Below are 22,028 nucleotides of genomic sequence, written 5' to 3' on the forward strand. Positions count from 1 at the left end.
TCACTTTTAGTGCTGCACTTTACCACTTTCCCAAGTACTATAAAGTCAACTTGTTTCATCACCCTTCATGAGCATAAAGAAAAAAATTAAATAAAAAGAAAAATAAACTTGCCTTTTAGATGGTTGTATCATCTTGCTTTTGGGAGTTGTGCACCCTGCAGAGGACGGAGCTTTTCCACCCGAGTGCTTCATTGTGGGTGGAAAGTTTCCTGATCTAGAAACAGCACCAGGTACGGCTGGAATTAAGCCAGGCGAAGATTGCATTTTACGAAGACCGCTTGTACTATTGTAACCAGAGGATTTAATTGGCTGCTTTGAGTTCAGGAGTGAACTTGTGCTTAAACCTGCTTTAACTGGCTGACGGAGAGCTGCTGGCTGGCCGGAGCTGTACCTCATTTTACCTGGTGGATTACCTAAAAAAAAAAAAAAAAATAATGATTAACATAATAGTTATTCATATTGCAGGCTTCAAAACACAGTGCATTTTTGTTCTTTCAGTACAAAGTTTGATTTTATTAGGGATATCCCACACAAAATCTTACTGCCAGTGCCTGCACCATCAATCTCCATAGACTCATATGGGGCAGGGTGGATTTTATTCAAAACAAGTTGCCTTAAATCACTAGTAAAAAGGCTTGGATTTAAATCATAATTTTTAAAGAGCAACTGTCATCTCTGTCCCGCAGTGGCTCCTCCTCTGACCTGCTGTTGACTCCCCGACAGTCCTATTCACTTTAATGGGACGGCTGGTGATGCGGCAGTGACACAGCAAGGTGAGGGATGCCCGCTAACAGGCGCTGCCATGATGGATCTGAAATGACAGGTGCTCTTTAAATGTAAGGAAACTTGATGATAGTTAGAATCTTTAATATTTGCAAACAAAAATGAAGGTTTCCTATTGGGATAATAAGCTGTCAGGTTAGTAAAACAGCGGAATCAGAACCGATACAATCATACAGTTTGTAATGTACATAGATTTGAAAAACAATGGGATAAAGAAATGTTCCTGAACTTTGTCTTATCTCTTGGTTACTGTGAAATTGTGTGAATGCATCAATGCAGTGCATGTTAGCTCAGCTTGCAGAGCTTGGATTCATTGAATGAGTTTACCAAAAATGTTAATATTGCAGAATATACAGCCTCATGCTACATAACTAAGCTCCATTTCATGCTGAATAAACTAAATTATTAAATGTATCTTAAAGCGCAACTACACTTTTGTTGAGGAAAAAAAAAATTCCCCTCTGCGTGATCTATGTACATTGCAAGGATTATAACAACCTTAGTTGCAGATTCCGCCCTTTTGTTATTCAGTGAGATTGGAGGTAACGTTTATCTGCCTGTATAGGTCAACATCCCTAAGGTAAGTGAAAATTAAAAAAAAAAAAATAAATAAAAAAAAAAGTTCCCCCCTAAAAGTGGGACTTTAAAGGCATAAGAGTTTCACAAAAGTAGTTCTAAAATAGAATTTTAATTGTATCAAAAATATAAAATAAATGTGTGTATAGACAATATACAAAAACAGTACTAGGCTTAACAGATACAGGTTATTAACCACATTAGGAGTGGCAAAAAGGCATATAAAGATGGCATATGGAAGACTGCATAGACAGTTCCAGCATGTTTCAGAGTAATCTTGACTCCTTCATCGGGGATAGTCCTTTCTTTTTGCAATCAGTGTACTTGTATTCTATAAAGTGGAAGATACATTTTACAGAAAAGGAATGATGCAATACTCACAATGCCATGAACCCAAACCTCAACATTAGTCGGTAATTAAAAACAAGAGATGATAGAAAATGGCCATCAAGATGGAGGAGACAAATATGGGCGGCCAACCAGTATAGAGGTTAGACTGGAATAAAAGTAAAAGATCTCTGAAGACAAGGTGGGGAATCGAGGCTGTGCACACTGGGACCAAATGGCATCCCTAGGGGGTAGGTAAAGAAATTATATAGAAAAAAAAATATGTATATGTATAATGTAAATAAAATAGAAGTGAAAAGAAAAAGCAAAAAAACATGGTGTGATTGTGTCACCGCACCATATGCATACATACCTGGGTTGCAGTAAGTAGCTGCAATACAGTGCCCAGCCATTTGTTTTTATAGACCTCTAAATAGTGGTTTTGGGGCCTATAGCAAGTCCCTAATGAATAGAGAGAGTCTAGTATAAGTAAATGTAATTGAATTTATGAGTTAAAACTCCAAAACAGCAATAATGATGTATGCTACTGAAGGGTACCTGAAGGGTCTCAATTCACGATGTAATAACAGAGATATATTACAGGTCTATCAAAGACTGATGAATTCCCAATCAGGTAAAGGCAATTTGCCTCATTGTGTCTAAACAAAGTTACAGGATACCAAGTGTCAGTATCACTTGTATGTTGGCAAACATTGCCACATGTATATAGCATTGATAAGGCCCCTTTCACACTGGGGTGGGGGCGGCAGTAGAGCGCCTATATTTTTAGCGGCGCTTTACCGTCATATTTGCAGAGGTATTTGGCCGCTAGTGGGGTGATTTCAATGGGCAGGAGCGGTGGAGGAACGGTATACACACCACTCCAAAGATGCCGCTAGCAGGACTTTTTTTTTTTACCGTCCTGCCAGCGCACTGCTCCAGTGTGAAAGCCCTCAGTCTTTCAAACTGAAGAGACAAGAGCGGCTCATTCAGGGCGCTTTGCAGGCGCTATTTTTAGCGCCGTAGCTCCTGCAAAGCGCCCCAGTGTGAAAGGGGTCTAACGCTGATAATCATATCTCAAGAACACATCCGAGTTAGTCTATTGCAAGATTCACCTGCAAATATATAATCGGGGCTGATGTCCGCTGATGTGAACACCATCACATTGGCAATTATATGGCCAATATGGAAAATGTAAGACACTCCCCACCTGGTCTTCAGAGATATTTTAGTCTATCCTTTGATTCCAATCCAACATCTATACTGGTTGGCCGCCCATATGTGTCTCCTCCATCTTGATGGCCATTTCCTATCATCTCTTGTTTTTAATTACCGACTAATGTTGAGCTTTGGGTTCATGGCATTGTGAGTATTGCATCATTCCTTGCCATACAAACAGCTATTTTCTGTATAAACACTGTGTAAAATGTATCTTCTACTTTATAGAATACAAGTACACTGATTTCAAAAAGAAAAGGACTATCCCCGATGGAGTCAAGATTACTCTGAAACATGTTGGAACTGTCTATGCAATCTTCTATATGACATCTTCATATGCCTTTTTGCCACTCCTAATGTGGTTAATAACCTGTATCTGTTAAACCCAGTACTGTTTTTTATTGGAGATTATAAATATATATATATATATATATATATATATATATATATATATATATATATATATATATATATATATATATATATATATATATATATATATAGAGAGAGAGAGAGCGCGCAAGAGAAAAAAAAAAAATATATATTATATATATACACATACATACACACATTCACACACATTCACATTTATTTGATATTTTTGATACAATTAAAATGATATTTTAGAACTACTTTTGTGACGCTCTTATGCCTTTTTGGGGGAAACTGTTATTCTGAAAAACTCCCTCTACGTTTCTTTGTGCCCATGTGGGAAAATGAGTCTTATGGGAGTGGTTTCATAATTCTCAATCAGCTGCTGCACCTGCAGATCACTAATGAGGAAAATCTGCAGGGTCTGCATCCCTTTAGACTTGTTCCTATTGGAAGTATCTCACCAAAAGTAAAATTTTTATTCCAGAGGATGCCTGAAATCTGACTTATATCTTAGTGCAGACTTCTGGGAAAATTGGTGAGCCAATCACACAAGCAGGCAATTATGTTTCTGGGGTGTGTTCAGTACACATTCTGTGTACAGAACACCTCCAGGTAGCCATATTGCATTTTCAGAAAATCACAGAGCTGCAGATTGAAAAGGAAAGGTAATTTTTAATAACATTCAATTACAATATGACTTGTGTCGCAATTGTATATGCTATATTTTTTTCCCCCACAAATTGGAGTTACCCTTTAAATAGAAAACTATCTTTAGATAGATTTTTATGCCAAATAGCATTCTATTAAAATAAATGTAATAAAATCCCCCCCCCCCCAAAAAAAAAAATTATTGATTGTTATCCACCCTGATATGGAGCCATCTCCCAAGAGATCAGGGTTTTAAAAGGAACATATTGCATGGGTGTAGCCAATAGTAAGATTCTGGCGGCTGGATGTAAAGATTATGGTAAGGCGTGACAAGGAATCAGAGGGGCGAGGTAGCCAGAATTATAATGCCTCCTATGAAAGCAGCTATCCTTTAACCTCAAGTTGGGGGAAAAAAACTCCTGCAAGCTAAGGATTTAAGTAGATCTCCAGACAGAGAGCTAGAACTTCTGTCAGGGTTTTGTTGCCATTTGTGTCCCCACCAGAAAGATGAATCCATACTTGCTGTTCCAGAGACATCTGGAATAAATCGAACTATTCACCAACCAACTAACCTGTATAAGGAAGATCTGTACATGCACCTATTTTCATGTAACTCCGATCCGGTCACATGCTCTGGTCACATGTCAGCCAGCGGCAGCTGCAGAGGAGAGGAAGAAGTGCAGACAATGGATTGGCCATAGTAAGCCTATGGGTGAGGTCACCGCTCTCAGACATTGCCAGCTGTTATCTAACGCTCTCTCACATGCAAGTGCCAGCTGACACAGGAGATCACATGACTGGAGAGTGCTGAGAATAAGTATTTTTTTATATGTCACATTGAAATGATGCTGTGACTGGAATTCTGATATGCTAATGCTCCTGTTAGCTAATCTCTGCAAAGACATTCATGTGCAGGGATCCTTTAGAGGTCTATTCTTATTTACAGTAAACGTCTCATGACAAATGTGGGGGCTACCATTGTAGATCTAGTTCTTTTGGGCCATAAAACATCATTTTTAATACATTTATTCTGAATAATAGATAGAATATAAGACTGGAGCAGTTTGTTTTATAGTCACCCAATTAATATGCACACACTGACTAGGATATGTGATGCCTTAAAATGCGCCCAGGATATCATAACCAATACAGAACTCTGGTTTAACATTTTTATATCAACTATAAAAAAAGACATTCAATTATTAGGCAGAGTTTAGCTTTGAATGGACATACTAGCTGAGGGCTGCTGAATCCTGCTCAATCGGCTGCTGGGCCCCTGAAGATCAGACTCCAAGCTCCGGCTGCTTCTTACTGCCTCCAGAGAACGTAAACTTGTTTTTGCAAGATTGGGCATACTGTGCCGCAAGTCATCTATAATGAAATTAAATAACATTTCTTTACAATACAAAAAAAACAAACAAAAAAAAAACAAAAAAAAAACAAACACACACACAACACCCCAAGACACAAACGCACAATACAAACCTTCACAACTTGGGTATTTCATCCGATCCTGCCCGGGATTTTGCATAGATCTGCGGGGAGGTCGAATGCGGGTAGCGCTGCTTCGACTGCTGTCCCCCACTGTGGAGGGCGATTGGCATCGAGGTGAACTGAGAGGAGATGGGGAATAGCGGTGTGAACTGCGGTAAGACAAAGAACAGTCGTAGTCATCCTCATCCTCCAGGCTGTATGTGTCAAATTCCTGATCGCTAAATGTTCCTCTTCTCAGAGAGTGGAGGGAGGCGCTGGAACTGCGCCTGGAAACAGACGCTGAGCTGGAGGCGTAGTCCTGCCGGAGACCTGAAAAATGTATAAGTGTAAGTAAATAAAATAGTCCAACAAACTAATAAATCCACAAACATGATGGCAAGGCTGAACAATTTTAAGATCTTCAGCAGCCTGCTAAGTTTCAAGCATTCATGTACCACAAATTAAATATATTAACATTTGGTAGATGCACGAGAATTCTAGTGCACACCCATCCAAAACATGTCTCTTAGTTTTGGATTAGGTTAGAAGCCCTGTTAGATTTTAACTGTTATCTTGGGCAGCACAAGAGAGATTTTCCTTCATTGTCTGCTTGGTGTAACCGCAAGACAGAAAACCAGAGTAAATCCGATGAAGCCCCAGCTAATCCTCCTCCAATCCAAAACCTAGAGAGAACATAATGGCATGACACAGAGCACAGTAAAGCCTAACACCATCCAAAACTTTAACCCGTCATTTTCCCCTTTCCACTAGAAATTTGTTTCTGTGCATCTACCATTGAACTCCAAGATAAGCAAATATTGTCTATAGTTCCTGAGCCCCATGTAGCCTTACTTAAAGGCATTGTAAAGTCTCTTTTTTCCCCCCTATAAATAGAACAAACATGTTATACTTACCTGCTCTGTTGCAGTGGATTTGCCCGGACCCTTCTCTTTTCGGGTCCCTCTTCTGTGCTCCTGGCTCCTCCCTCCTGTTGAGTGCCCCCACAGCAATCAGATTGCTATGGGGGGACCCAAGCTGAGTCACAGCTTCCTGTGTCCATTCAGACATGGAGCCTCAGCCCGCCCCTCTCTCCTGACTGGCTAGCCAATTTTGATTGACAGTGTCTCAGCCACTCAGGAGGGAGAATCCCGGACGACCGAGACACTTCTGGACATCGCTGGACAGAGAAGGACCTCAGGTAAGTATTAGGAGAGCCTGGGGGGTTGCTGCACACAGAAGGCTTTTATTTTAATGCATAGAATGCTTTAAAGGGTAAAAAAAAAAAAAAAAAAAACGAACCTTTAAAACACATCATATTTACCTTTTTTGTGCAGTTGGTTTTGCACAGAGGGGCCCCGATCCTCCTCTTCTGGGGTCCCTCAGCTGCGCTCCTGGCTCCTCCTGTTCGTGAGTGCCCCATTGTTGAGCTCCTCTCCCTCGGGGCACTCGTGCGGGTGCACTCCCCTGCCCTACTGCTGCTTCTATTGACACAGACAGCAGGACTCGGCCCCACATCATTGGATTTGATTGACAGCAGTGGGAGCCAATGGCTGAGCTACTATCAATCTATCCAATCAGGACCAGAGACATCAGCTGGAGCTGGTGTGCTGGCCCCCGCCGCTGGAAACACCGGTTCAGGTAAGTACCAGGGGGGTTTGGCGGGGTGGGGGGGGGGGGGGTTGTGCTGCAGCACAGGAGGTTTTTCACCTTAATGCATGGAACCCCTTTAAGATAAAAAAACCTTCTTACTTTACAATCCCTTTAAATCTTAAAGGCCAGCTGCTGCTCTCTATCCTCGCACGGGGTGACTGGTCTTGTATTCTCCCCCATTCTGCAGTTTTCTGCAGAGTAGTGGATGGGTATTCTGGATCCTTCCCATAGCACTGCTCTCTGTACAGCACAGCGATGATGTCACCACTACTTTTAAAAGTTTATATGTGGATTTGCAAATGAATTTGGTGCACACAAAGTAAACGTCTATCCTGTGATGCTTTTGAGGAATATGTTTAAAAAGGACAGTTTATGTGCCCAAAGTTCACCTTTAGGTCTGCATACCTTCCACAGCCATTATAAGAAAATCCACTGTCCTCGGTGGAATTTGATTCAGATGCCACCTACATATTTCAATAATGGTGGGTGGAATGACCCTTTAAAGCAAACCTGTACGTAAAGAATCTCAAACTACCACCAATAGCAAGTGGTTTCAGACACCTGCCCAGGTTTAATTTCTTGTTAAGCATTCCAGAAACCTGAGGTATTTGGACATCTATATGGCTGAGCTGCTTAAATCCCATCTGAAGCTTCTCTTGTGCACAAGAGCAGTGGACCAACTCTCCAGAATGTTGCTAGTACACGGTATTCTAACCCTTACTGCAGCAATCAGTATGTTAAAATACACAGAAAATGAGAACATATTAATGTATATGCAGCATGACTGCACTGCTGTTATATACAGTATTGCTGTAATGTATAGGAAAACTTCAATTGGGTTTTAAGCAGCTCCTGGATTTTACTTGGTGACTCCTGCACCTCTCAGTGACAGCCCACCACAAGCTGGGCAAATAGTGAGATGTAGGAGGTAGCCAGGAACAGACAACAATCTGTCAGCTGGAAGTGGAGAGAATTGAATTATTTAGAAGAGTTTACATGTATCCCCACAGTCAGACTTTACAGCTGTGTGTGGGTTTTTTGTACTTTGCAGTCGATACGTATTTAATATTTTTGGCTAGGGATATGGAAACATTTGCATACTTTGACATCTGGCAAAAACACAAAATGTCTAAACATTAACTAAAAAGATCGCACTATACGTATGCATGTAGAAAATGTACAAAACAAACATGCAGTTTTGGCACATAGGCGAAAGCATGGCTAAAGAGAAGACCTAGCCATTGCTTTCAGATGCAAAAGTACAAAAACTTTTCAGACTTCTCTATGCAATTATGCTATATACAGTGTGAAGCTGTACTACCTGTTACCCAACACCAGATGGCCCTGTGTGGAAACAAGTATTACCTTATCATCCAAATTCTTTTAATTTAGACTCAACACTTAAACATAGTCCACCTTTTCAATGCACCAACATTCATAAAAGAAAAATAGTGCATTTAATTTTTCTGCATTGGAGCCTTCAAAGCATTGCAATTGTGATCAGTGAATTGGGTGCAATGCACAGGCACTCAGTGTGTGTACAGAAGTGCAGACCTTCAGTTATGGGGGGTGGAGAAAGTAATCAGTGGACTACAAGTGCAGCAATAGTTACATAGGTGAGGTTGAAAAAAGACAAGTCCATCAAGTCCAACCTGGGTGTGCTTTTATGTTATTACATTATATATCCCTGTATGTTGTGGTCGTTAAGATGCAATGTAACCACACTTGTGCTCCACTGAAAAAAACTACATGCCTCTCTGCTGAAGTAGCAGATCGACTTTTTTGCTTGCTTGGCCCAGGCACCAAAATATGCTTTGATCCAGGATATAATGTCTCAAATAACGGTATGGTATAATGTTAAGTCATAACCTGATAACACTTTAACTTCCATTGACTAAACATGATATTTAATGTAAATTGAACATGATAAAAAATCTTGACCTAAAACGAGTACTGGAAGTGTACAGACAACAGTAGCTGAGGCTGCTTACTTTTACTCCACTGGGAAGGTCCAGGATGTGTCTGGATGATGACAAGCCTCCATGATGGTATAGGGCAGCTGAACTGGGCAATGAGAACACCCAGCGACCGGAAGGGTGCTGATGTAAAAAACCGCCTGCGGCCCCGATGAACCCAGGACCGGAGGGAGTCCTAGTGACAAACTGTAACCCAGTGGAGGTGCTGCTCGTGTGCGGCGACTAGCGATGACGTCACTTGCTGCGCCAAGACTGGCAGCCGCTGATGGGATGGACACTTGCGTCCGTCATTATGACATGTTTTGCGCACCTGCGTCTTGTCAAGTCATGTGACAGGATGGACCAGGAAGAACTTAAAAAGGTCTGAACACCTGAAGTTGGTGTTTTATCAGGTTATGACTTACCATTACACCATACCTTTATTTGAGACATTATATCCTGGATCAAATGGCTTTTATGGAATTTTTTTTGCTGCTCGTTTTCATGTTACTTTTTCCCAGGAGTTATTTCCTAGATGGGATACATGGGACTAACATTAATTGCTAATCTTCTACTTGTTGCTCTTCAGCAGGCGCCTAATCATCTTTTGTAGCTCTCTTCCAAGTTGTCTAAAGCATATCTTACAATATAATTCTATAGGGTCTGTACAGCGTCCTCTCTAGACTACTATGAAGTGTGAATACCTAATTAAACTAACCAATTAGATAGGCTTCACATTACATCAATATGGGTAAATTAAAAGGAGATCGTACACGATACTAATGTGCATGGACACCTCAACACAGAAAAAGAAATCCATAAGTAATCTTACTTTCCTCCTGCAGTCTGGCCATAACCTGCACATCAGTCAAATCCTGAAGCTTGTAGCCCATAGATATGGAATCATCGGATGTGCTCAATTCACTGTCCACAGATGACTGAGAGCTGAGTGTAGAATGGGCCCCCAAATAACCTGGAAGAAACAGACAGGATATATGAAGCAGATTTTATACACTTTAATGCTGGCCATACACTATACAGAAAATCGGCCGAACCCATTTTCGAAAAACGAACGTTCGACCGTGACCGCAAACGATCGTGCCATCATATAATGACCGATAAATTGTTCAGTGGACATGAATAAATAATTTTTTGTTCGTTTTTTTACATATACCTAGTGCAGACAGTTCGGACGGGAAACACATTAACCTTGCAATTTATCGTACGTTCGGCAGAAATTTTCCAAACTTCCCGTTCGTTTTTTTCCCACAAAAACGTCACAAACGATTATCGATTTGTGCCCATTAACTTGCCAAAAACCTGTTACTTTGTGCAGTGTGGTCAAAGTGAAGATTCACTTTAAAGTATTCCACGCCATTAAAAACGTTCTAAGACTTGATCTAAAAGACTCAAGCTGGCTATAAACCAGTGGAATTTTGTTTGAACATTTTTTTTCCTCAAATATACAGAATTTTGGAAAATCATTCCTCGGAGTATTTGGTCAACTAATTTTGTTTCCGAAACTTAGAATTTTGTCCAGACCTGCTACTTGAATGTAATTCCAGCTGACAGGTTTCTTTTGTGTCTAGCATACACACATTACAATATGCACAGTTTTTCCCAGAAAGAAAACCGCATTCAGTGTTAGAATTTTGTTCCATCCTGCTGCTTCTAATTCCTATGGTCAAACAAGACTATTTAAAGTGGAGACCATCGCCAAGCAGCTTGGTGAGGGGGTGACAACAGTTGGTGCGATTATTACCTATAGGCAACTTGATAAAAATAAATTTTCTTTAGCAAGGAACATACATAACATAATTATTATGCTACCAAAATTAGTGTGTGCTGTAAATTGCCTCCAGCAATGCTCCAGTTTCTTCCTGCTGGAGGCTGCCATTTTGCTGAAGCCTAGAGCCCCTGCACAGCAGTAACTCTCTAGGCTGTCAGCATTTCGCCCTCTATTTTTAGGCACTGTGCCAAATTTACAGAGAGCAACTAAGCATGTGCAGGGCAGAGTGAGACAGTACATTACTGGATTTTTAACAATACAAGTACTTATTTTTAATGTTTTACATACAGTGAGGGAAAAAAAAAAAAAAAAAAAAAAGAATTTGATCCCCTGCTGATTTTGTACATTTGCCCACTGACAAAAAAAAGATCAGTCTAATTTAAATGGTAGGGTTTTTTTTTTTGTTTTCCGTTTTTTTTTTTTTGTTGTTTTTTTTTAACAGTGAGACAGAACAAAAAAAAAAAAAAACACATTTTAATAAAAAGTTAAATTGATTTGCATTTTAATGAGTGAAATAAGTATTTGATCCCCTATCAAGCAGCAAGATTTCTGGCTCCCAAGTGTCTTCTATACAGGAAACGAGCCGGGATTAGGAGCACGCTCTCTTAAAGGGAGTGCTCCTAATCTCAGCTTGTTACCTGTATAAGAGACACCTATCCACAGAAGCAATCAGATTCCAATCTCTCCACCATGGCCAAGACAAAAGAGCTGTCCAAGGATGTAAGGGACAAGATTGTAGACCTACACAAGACTGGAATGGGCTACAAAGACCATCGCCAAGCAGCTTGGTGAGAGGGTGACAACAGTTGGTGCGATTATTCGCAAATGGAAGAAACACAAAATAACTGTCACTCTCCCTTGGTCTGGCACTCAATGCAAGATCTTGCCTCGCGGAGTGTCAATGATCATGAGAATGGTGAAGAATCAGCCCAGAACTACACGGGAGAGTCTGTTCAATGATCTCAAGGCAGCTGGGACCATAGTCACCAAGAAAACAATTGGTAATACACTATGCCGTGAAGGACTGAAATCCTGCAGCGCCCACAAGGTCCCCCTGCTCAAGAAAGCACATGTACAGACCCGTCTAAAGTTTGCTAATAAACATCTGAATTATTCAGAGGAGAACTGGGTGAAAGTGTTGTGGTCAGATGAAACCAAAATCGAGCTCTTTGGCATCAACTCAACTCGCCGTGTTGGGAGGAAGAATGCTGCCTATGACCCCAAGAACAACATCCCCACTAAAAACAAACCCCAGTGGGGGTGTTTTTCTACTAAGGGGACAGGACAACTTCACCGCATCAAAGGGATGATGGACGGGCCATGTACCGTCAAATCTTGGATGAGAACCTCCTTCTCTCAGCCAGGGCATTGAAAATGGGTCGTGGATGTGTATTTCAGCATGACAAAGACTCAAAACACGGCCAAGGCAACAATGGGAGTGGCTCAAATAGAAGCACATTAAAGCGGAGCTGCACTCGGTTTTGTGTTTAAAGTCAGCAGCTACAAAAAAGTATAGCAGCTGACTTTTAATAAACACACACTCACCTGTCCCAGTGATGCAGCCACCCGAGCCCTCGGTTCTCTCCGGCACCGGAGTCACAAGTGTGGGCAACCGGCTGTGACAGCTTGCGCCTAGGCAGCCAGGCCAGAAGTGGGAGCTGGGTACCCGTCAAAACTAGGTACTCCCCCCCCAAAAAATTACATGCCAAATGTAGCATTTAAGAGGGTGAGGAGTCCTTAAAGTCGAAGTTCCACTTTTGGGTGAAACTCTGTTTTAAGGTCCTGGAGTGGCCTAGCAGTCTCCAGACCTTAATCCCATAGAAAATATGTGGAGGGACCTGAAGGTTCAAGTTAACAAGTGTCAGCTTAGAAACCCTAATGACTTGGAGAGGATCTGCAAAGAGGAGTGGGACAAAATCTCTCCTGAGATGTGTGAAAACCTGGTGGCCAACTACAAGAAACATCTGACCTCTGATTGCCAACAAGGGTTTTGACACCAAGTGCCAAGTCATGTTTTGCCAAGAGGTCAAATACTTATTTCACTCATTAAAATGCAAATCAATTTATAACTTTTTTGAAATGTGTTTTTCTGGATATTTTGTTCTTATTCTGTCCCTCGCTGTTAAAATAAACCTACCAATAAAATTATAGACTGATCATTTCTTTGTCAAGGGCAAGCGTACAAAATCAGCAGGGGGTCAAATACTTTTTTCCCCCTCACTGTAGCTATACATGCAAAAGTGATCTAGCAGAACTTAATTTTCTGACTAAAGTTCCACTTTAACCCCAATAACTTTTAGAAAATTGAACAAAGGTTCTAAAAAAAATAAAAACATTTTGGAATTAAATTCTGGTGTATGACCAGCTTCAGCCTTTGTTGTTTGAGAATGAATGACTTCACAATATACACAGCTAGGGAGGTTGGGGGTGTCATGTTTAAAGCTCTTTGCTGAATAAGAAAAGGTCCAGAGTAGAGCTGCACGATTCTGGGAAAAAAATGAGAATCACATTTTTTTTTGCTTAGCATAAAGATCACGATTCTCTCATGATTCTCGGTGCAACAAAACCGCTGCGCAAATACAGTGCGACGTAAACAATTGCCATTTTATTCTCTAGGGTCGCTGTTAAAAAAAAAAAAAAAAGTGTGTGTGTGTGTATATATATATATATATATATATATATATATATATATATATATATACATACACACACACACACACACACACACACACACACACTAATATATATATATATATATAAAAAATGTTTGGGGTTCTAACTTCTATGTAATTTTCTAGCAGAAAATACAAAATTTAACTTGTAAGAAACAAATGTCAGAAAATGGTTTAGTCTTTAAGTGGTTAAACTGACCTCATTTACAGACCAAAGTTCATTTCTTTCATCTAAAAGAACTAAATGTTACAATGTTTGCTTTTATGTCCCAGCTGAGCAATGTTGATAATCATTTGCTGGATGGTTGTTTTTTTGACAGCTGCGAGTGAGCAGAGAACTGCTCTGCACTTGTTACATGAATGAATCATGAAAATGCCGGATTAAGATCTTAAGGGGGGTTGAATCGAGATTGCGATTAATCGTGCAGCTCTAGTCCACAGTCTTGGAACAGGTGCAATTTAACTTGCAGGGGTTAGATATATAAAGTTGAAGATTTCTAGTCATCCTACAGCTCCAGTAATTAGGCCTCATGTACACTGCTGCTGCTAAACGGATGTTCAGAGGTAGTTGGACACTTTTTTCAGCTGCCCCTGAACTCATCCAATGTTCTCTTATGTGTACATATACACAGGTTCGTTTACTGTCGTTTTTAGGCAGTTGCGTTTATAGGCCTTTTTTTAAAGGCAAAAAAAGTTCAGACGCCGAAGTTTCTAACGCCAAACGCTTCTAAATGCGGTGACCCGCTTTTTTTTTTTTTTTTTTTTTTTTAGAAACGCTTAACGCGGCACGTACATGCGGCAAAACGGAAGTTTTAAACGTGGTTTACTATTTGTCAAGTTAAATCATTCAGGAGAGGTTGTAAAAACGCGTCCCGTGTAAATGAAGTCTAATAAAGTATTAGACATTTACAGGCTTATTTATGGAAACAAAATATTAAAAACAAACACTGTGCTAAAAATTCCAGATTTTACATTGAACTGGGATCACAGAGATAACTCTGGTTACTATAGGGTGCTGCATCTTGCCTTTATTTCCTTTTACAAAAGAGCAGAATTAGAAAACAATTCGACATCCAAAACACAACATGTCGTCAAATATCAGCAGACTGGGCTAAAGAAAAAAAAAAAAAAAAAAACAAGCAAGATTTTAACACCACAACGGAAGCACAACGGACCAGTGTGAAGACACGTTGAATTTAAAAGGATGCATTTTTCTTGAACTTTTCTTGCGCTAAAAAGGTGCCGATAATGGCCGACAAGTTCATATTCATTTAGCCCTGGTTCACAGCACTGCATTGCAATTGCACAACATCCGTGCGATCTGCTGCGGGTGTCAATGTTAGATTAACTACATACATCCCAAAACATATCGCAAAGTGCAGTGTGATTGCCAGAATGACATCACATGGGTGTGAACATCCATGCAATGCGTTCCAAGTGCAGAAAAAAAAAAAAAAAAAAAAAAGATCATGCACCATTTTGGTGCAGGTGTGATTTGAGCCATACAAAATGTGTGAATCACATGCGAAGTCTACATCACACAAGCATGAACCCAGGCTTAAATTCACTATTTAAAAAGGAGACGTATAGCCAAAGCTTGTTTGGCTGTACTTCTCCTATGGATCACAGGAGTGCAATTTGTTTTGTCAGCGCTCTGCTTACGTCACAGATTTCAGTCCAGGCACCGCGTCATCGCGACAATGGAAGTCTGGATCCGCCAGGTATCACCCCGGTACAACCCCTTGAAGCAATATCGGTAACATTGGTAAGTTTGTGACGATACTTAAAAAAAAAAAAGTGAATATGGGCCGCACCGATAATCAGATAATATTAGGCTGCAGCAACTGGTCTGGATCCAGATGGGCAAGATTTTATGAAGATGGTATAGCACAAGGGGTACAAAAATCAGTGATATTAGGTTTGTGTACAGGGGCATGACTGGTTTGCATTTGAGATGCTTCCATTTTCAGTTCTATGGGGAAGAGAGTGAACAAATGGCGTGTACACAAGTCTTTATAGCACCACCTCTCACCTTCCTCTTAAAGTGATTGTAAATGATCACCTTGTAGAACCCCACATTAAGTTTAAAACTGAAATAAAAGGCAAAACATTGGCGTATAGATATACAAAAAATGATTATATAAATACCTTTTTCCCTTTTTTTTAAAGAGATCACATTCCCTCTGTTCTCATCTGCATAGAGAGGTGGGGAGGAGGAGAAACAGCAGTATAATGGTCTTCCCAGTGAATGGCTGTGCAGGGGAAGCTAGAGAACTGACCACGATGTGTCGTCCTGCTTAGTGTGGTCAGTTTCTAATAGGAGAGCAGAGGAACTGGTAGGAACACCAGGGATTTCACATAAAGGAAGCAATACAAAGAGAACAGGATACTTTCTCATACAAGTACATGGTACAGCAGGCACACATCAGGAATATGAAATGCTGGGGTAAAACACAATTTAGGAATCCTAAAGCCAAGACATGTAGATAGCAGTGCCAACCTCTTCTGAGAAAGCCAGTCAGTGAGACCGTCAGTGGAAAGGTCTAATTACTCAATCTGCCTTCCTTCCATCTCCCTAAAACACTGTAAAAGCACCTGTGAGGACAGGGAATAGATGATTTCATTTTGCCTACCTTCCCATAACTTCTTCTTGCAGCTCTTAAAGTGATATGAAATATGAACAATGTATATCCTTCTGTACTTTAATCACTTCAATAACGGGCACTTACGCACCTTCCTGCCCAAGCCAATTTTCACCTTTCAGCGCTGTCGCAATTTGAATGACAATTGTGCGGTCATGCTACACTGTAGCCAAACAAATTTTTAGCATTTTGTTCCCACAAATAGAGCTTTCTTTTGGTGGTATTTGATCACCTCTGCGATTTTTACTTTTTGCGCAACAAATAAAAAAAGACCGAAAATGTAGAAAAAAAATTAAGTTTTTCTAAGCTTTTTTTAAGTTTGTCAATTTTTTTGGAAATAAGTAAGCTTTCTTATTCAATGATGGGCACTGATATGGCTGCACTGATGGGCACTGATAAAGGCGGCACCGATGAGATGAGGCGGTACTGATGAGCACTGATAGGTGGCACTGATGGGCACCCATAGGCGGCACTGATGGGTGGCACTGATGGGTGGCACAGATGGGCACTGAGAGGTAGCACTGATTAGCATCACTTTTTTAGCTGGACCATAATCTTGCCAGTCAGTGCCAATTTGTGGGCACTGATTGGCATGTATTGTGCAAATTTTTTCATATGTGTATGGCCATGGTGTACATACCTGGCCATTCACATGTTGCCCCCTTCCCTGGTGGTCCTGGGCGGCATGATGGTGGTCCTGGGTGGGCATCTGTGGGGGGCTGCGCTGATAATCAGCGCAGACCCCCCCCAATCAGGAGAGCCGCCGATCGGCTCTCCTCTACTCGCGTCTGTGAGACACGAGTGAGGAAAAGCCGATCACCGGCTCCTCCTGTTTACACTGTGATCAGCCGTGAATGGATATGGCTGATCACGTGGTAAAGACACTCTGTTGGAGGCTCTTTACCGAGATCGGTGTAGCGGTGTGTCAGACTGACACACCACCCAGCACTACTGATCGCCGCGATGTGTGCCCCCGCGGGCGTGGGGCGGCTGTTATCCTGAAGGACGTCATATGACGCCCAGTCAGAATAACTGAACCACCGCCCGGCCGTCATTCTGCTATAGGGCCAGGTGGGAAGTAGTTAAAGTGACACTAAAGTCTTTTTTTTCCCCCTTTAAAAATTACAAACACGTGCACAGGTTTTGCACAGAGCAGCCCAGATCCTCCTCTTCTCGGGTCCCTCTTCAGCTTGGCTAGAATAAGCAGACCTTGCCACTTAGGTTGAAAGATCCACGTTAAAGAGTAATTCTAAAAAGTATGGCAGTAGCTCTGAATTTAAAACACAGCAGCTGCTCCATTTTCAAGGTTTCATTTTCAGTACTGACTAGAACATACCTTTAAACCAAGGGTCTCCAAACCCTTCAATGGGCTAGTTTACTGTCCGTCAAACTTTAGAGGGGCCAGATTGTGGCCAGTGGGAGTAGAAAATGTCTCAGGCCCAGCATCAGTAAGCATAAATATTGACCCATCGTCGCCGATAGCGGGGCGGAAGAGTGCCCCGTCGTCGCCGATAGCGGGGCGGAAGAGTGCCCCGTCGTCGCCGATAGCGGGGCGGAAGAGTGCCCCGTCGTCGCCGATAGCAGGGCGGAAGAGTGCCCCGTCGTTGATGATAGCGGGGCGGAAGAGTGCCCCGTCGTTGATGATAGCGGGGCGGAAGAGTGCCCTGTCGTTGATGATAGCGGGGCGGAAGAGTGCCCCGTCATTGATGATAGCGGGGAGGAAGAGTGCCCCGTCATTGATGATAGCGGGGCGGAAGAGTGCCCCGTCATTGATGATAGCGGGGCGGAAGAGTGCCCCGTCATTGATGATAGCGGGGAGGAAGAGTGCCCCATCATTGATGATAGCGGGGAGGAAGAGTGCCCCATCATTAGTAGTTGGAGGACTAGTGCCCCATCATTAGTGTCAGGTATTATGCCCCACTGTTGGTGCCAGTGGGAAGAATAGTGCCCCAAGGGCCAGATAAAGGCTAGCAAGGGGTCGCAGTTTGGAGACCACTGCTTTAAACCATTGATCCAAGTGACTGGCAAGCAAACGGTAAATTACCGATTAACATGAAATACAAGTAACCAGTATTCAGGAAAGGTCTGCAGTATAGTAGAATGTAGATTTTAATAAAAAAAAAAAAAAAAAAAAAAAAAAAAACACACACAACACATACAAGTCTCAAACCATCATGTTCCTCTCATGACAATTCCACTGCATTGTGAAAATAATTACAGACATACATAGACACGTGGTTCCTCTGACTCAAGGCTTACCCATAACATTTTTCCTATGTGATCAGTAGGATTGCTACCTTTTTCATAACCAAATAAAATTATTTGATAGCTGAGAAGTTGCCATAAAGGGAGTTGCATGGGTGAAAATCACCTGTCCCAGCAGTACCTAGCAGAGCAAAGTCTGTTGGAGGACAGGCAAGTCCCACCCAGATGCGATTGCCATGTGCCAGGCTTTCATTACAGTTTTGTCTGTTGTGTCTGCATTGCTCAAAAGTCTGACAGCCAAGGGCCATGGCAATAATAGTATATAGCAGAAAACGTTGAAAACCGCCTGATCCTATGTTACAGCAAAGCTTGCTGCCCATTCTTACGTGTGTGTGAACTTATCTGGAAGTTTTATTGGCTCACTGTAATAACAGGATCCTGGAACATTACCTGTTGCAGCCATGCATACTGCTATACCCAACACCTCTAGTAAAAGCAAACATGTTAAACAAGTTCACGTGTCAACAATACATTGGTACATTAATAAACACAGGCCAAGCCACGTAGTAAAGAGTCAGAAAAAAAAGTCATCTTTACACGGTCATAATGCAAACATTTATCTATGCACTGTGAGAGTCACGTTAGGGAAACATACAATTATTAGGTGATGCGTTAGGATTCATGCCATTTACAAGTCATGCCATACCTGAGCTGCCACAGGTTAGTAGTGCTTTGTTAGTGGATTTGAGGCACCCCGGTGAATTTAGTGTATTGCTACAACTGCCGCTCTCATTGTTGGCGTTATATGCGCTTGGTGATGCCAGCGGGCTGCAGTAAAGGCTTTTCCATCTACTCACTACAACGACAAGTTCAAAGTATAACCAGGTTAGTTTAAACAATTAGGGTGAATAGCACACATTCATTAGAAGTTCCAAGTATTAACCAAACCCGTCCATCTAATGCCGTGTACACACGGGCGGACTTTTCGGCATCAAAGGTCCGACGGGCTTTCTGACAAACTTTTGACAGACTTTCGAACAAACGGACTTGCCTACACACGATCACACCAAAGTCAGACGGATTCGTACGTGATGACATACGACCGGACTAAAATAAGGAAGTTCATAGCCAGTAGCTAATAGCTGCCCTAGCGTCGGTTTTCGTTCGTCGGACTAGCATACAGACGAACGGATTGTTCGACCGGACTCGAATCCGTCAGAAAGATGTGAAACAGGTTTTAAATCTAAAGTACGTCTGATTTTTTGACCGAAAAAGTCCACTGCAGGTCTGATGAAGCCCACACACGGTCAGATTGTCCGATAGATTGGTTCCGTCAGACCAGTCTGGTCGAAAAGTCCGCCCGTGTGTACACGGCATTATTCTACATGTCAGAGCAGACCAGAAATCTTTACATGCCAAAATAACGACTGCACAAAAAACAGGAAAAATAGTCAGGAATTAAAGACTTCATAAACTAAACAGCCCCAACACCACTGTGCCAAATCTGGTGCAGGTGTGCATAGTAACCAATCAGCTTCCAGGTCGTCAAAGCTTAAATTGAACAAGCTGAAGTTAGAAGCTGATTGGCTACCATGCACAACTGCACCAGATTTTTCACTCTGCATTTTTAACACATCAGCCCCTATGTGTCCAATATAAAAACACTAAGTGTCTGCTGACATCTGTTGCTCCATAGAAAAGACTTGACTTGAGGGTCTGATCAGGTCCACCTGGAAAACTGTCAGGCAGACCTCATCAGACAGCCCGTGTGAAAGGGGCCCATTACCACTGTTATATTATGTCACACCTGTGCAGTAAATTAAAGTGGTTGTAAAGGCAGGTTTATCTTAATGCATTCTATGCATTAAGGTAAAAAACCTTCTGTATGCAGCAGCCCCTCTCAGCCCCCCCTAATACTTACCCGAGCCCCCTCTTGATCCAGCGATGTTGCACGAGAGACTTGGCTGTCCAGGAATCTCCCTTCTCATTGGCTGAGACAGCAGAGAAGCACCATTGGCTCCCACTGCTGTCAAAGTCAGAGAGAAAATGGGGGGAGAGGGGGGCTGGGCCGTGGCTCTGTGTCTGAATGGACACAGGGAGAGAACAGGCACTCTTCTTCTTTGATGGGGCGATGTATCCACTAATGCAATACATTCTTATCACACTTCATTTTAAATTAACTAGCTCTCAATTTTTATTCCCCAAAAAAGCCCTGTGAGTGAATGCAATTTCTTCATACAGGAAACCATGAACTCTGAATGACTGGTGACACCATTTCATGCAACCTCCAGGTCAACTGTTTACTCTGCAAACTTTCATACCCAGTTTGGACTGGGGAGGGGAAACAGGTGCACTTGTATGTAACCATCTGGGCTGGAGCCAAGGCTATGCATACAATACATAAGCACAGATGGAAGCCTGAATGCCCTGCCCCCCCCCCCCAAGTGGATGGGAAAAGCACAGACTGTAGTCTGGTTTCTATGATGGAACAAATACCTAGAAAAATGTACACAAATAAGAACAGGCACTACATATAGCTAAAATCAGGACATAAAAGTAGTTCTAAAGGTTTTTTACCTTTATGTATTCCAGACAGTAAAAAACCTGTGTGCAGCGGCTCCCCCCAATGGATACGATAGCCTCAGCTGTCCCAGGACTCTACCTCATTGGCTGAGACAGCAGCAGGAGCCCATTGGCAGGGTCTTATGGACGCAAAGAGCAGCTGCTCAGGAGCGAGCACATAGCAGTGCCCCCAGGGCAAGAGGCTTTCTTTGGGGCAATGCTCGAGGGAGAGGACCCAGGAGCGCCAGCGGGGGACCCTGAAAAGAAGAGGATCGAAGCTGCTCTTCAATACTTTAAAGTGGAGTTCCACCCAAAAATGGAACTTCCGCTTTAAGGGAGGTGACCCCCTGACATGCCACATTTGGCATGTCTTTTTTTTTTTTTTTTTTTTAGGGGGGGGGGGATACCCTCTTTTCAGAGAGTCCCAGCTCCCACTTGCGCCAGGTGCACCACGGCACCGGAAGGGAGATCACCTCTGCCCCCTCCCTCTTGACAATCATCTGGGACACGTCACAGGCCCTAGATGATTGGCAGGCCAGTCACGGTGTGGCTCGCACATGCGCAGTGGGTTCCCGGGTGTGGCTTCAGTCACAATGCCAGTGCCGCAGAGAGGAGGCGGAGACGAGTGGGGTTCGTTCCCCCGCATCGCTGGACCCTGGTACAGGTAAGTGTCCGATTATTAAAAGTCAGCAGCTGCAATATTTGTCGCGGCTGACTTTTTATTTATTTATTTTTTTTAAACAGAACTCCACTTTAAGGTAAAAAAAACTGCAGCTGTCTTCCCCCCTCAATACTTGCCCAAGCCAGATCTTGGTTCAGCAATGTGCACAAGAGCAGTGGCTCCCTCCCCATAGGCTCAGAGACACAGCCAGCAGTGATAAGTGAGCCAAATCAGGAATGAGCTTGTACGAGTGTCCCCATAGCAAGCGACTTGCTATGGTAGGCAATCAGTGGATGAAGTGAGAAGAGGAAGATCGGGACTGCTCTTTACAATGGTTTTCAGATAAGTATAATGGGTGTTAAAAAAAACAAAAAAAGTCTTTTATCCTGTGTGTTTGTTAGGAAATGGCAATGCTAAACTCTTCTCTAGATAATGGACATTACAGATCTATGTAATAATTTATCATGGCATCCAGAGATAATCAATTGACAA

At 42.2% G+C, this 22,028-nt stretch overlaps 1 protein-coding gene across 5 annotated transcripts in view; it reads right to left on the reverse strand.

Moving 5' to 3' along the window:
- The window catches only part of LOC141107976 (SLAIN motif-containing protein-like), a 58,370-nt gene that overhangs the window by 6,525 nt on the left and 29,817 nt on the right, over nt 1-22,028 (reverse strand). For 4 of the 5 annotated variants that reach the window (XM_073599092.1, XM_073599089.1, XM_073599090.1 and 1 more), the window contains exons 4-8: nt 19,020-19,169; nt 9,838-9,978; nt 5,413-5,730; nt 5,161-5,298; nt 113-413 (exon numbers count right to left, since the gene is read on the reverse strand). In XM_073599092.1, the coding sequence (XP_073455193.1) occupies nt 113-413; nt 5,161-5,298; nt 5,413-5,730; nt 9,838-9,978; nt 19,020-19,169 (1,048 nt within the window). The remainder of the gene's footprint in view (nt 1-112; nt 414-5,160; nt 5,299-5,412; nt 5,731-9,837; nt 9,979-19,019; nt 19,170-22,028) is intronic. The other variant, XM_073599093.1, reaches the window with a different exon arrangement.

Source organism: Aquarana catesbeiana, linkage group LG09 (assembly GCF_042186555.1).
Source record: "Aquarana catesbeiana isolate 2022-GZ linkage group LG09, ASM4218655v1, whole genome shotgun sequence".
Lineage (NCBI taxonomy): Eukaryota > Metazoa > Chordata > Amphibia > Anura > Ranidae > Aquarana > Aquarana catesbeiana.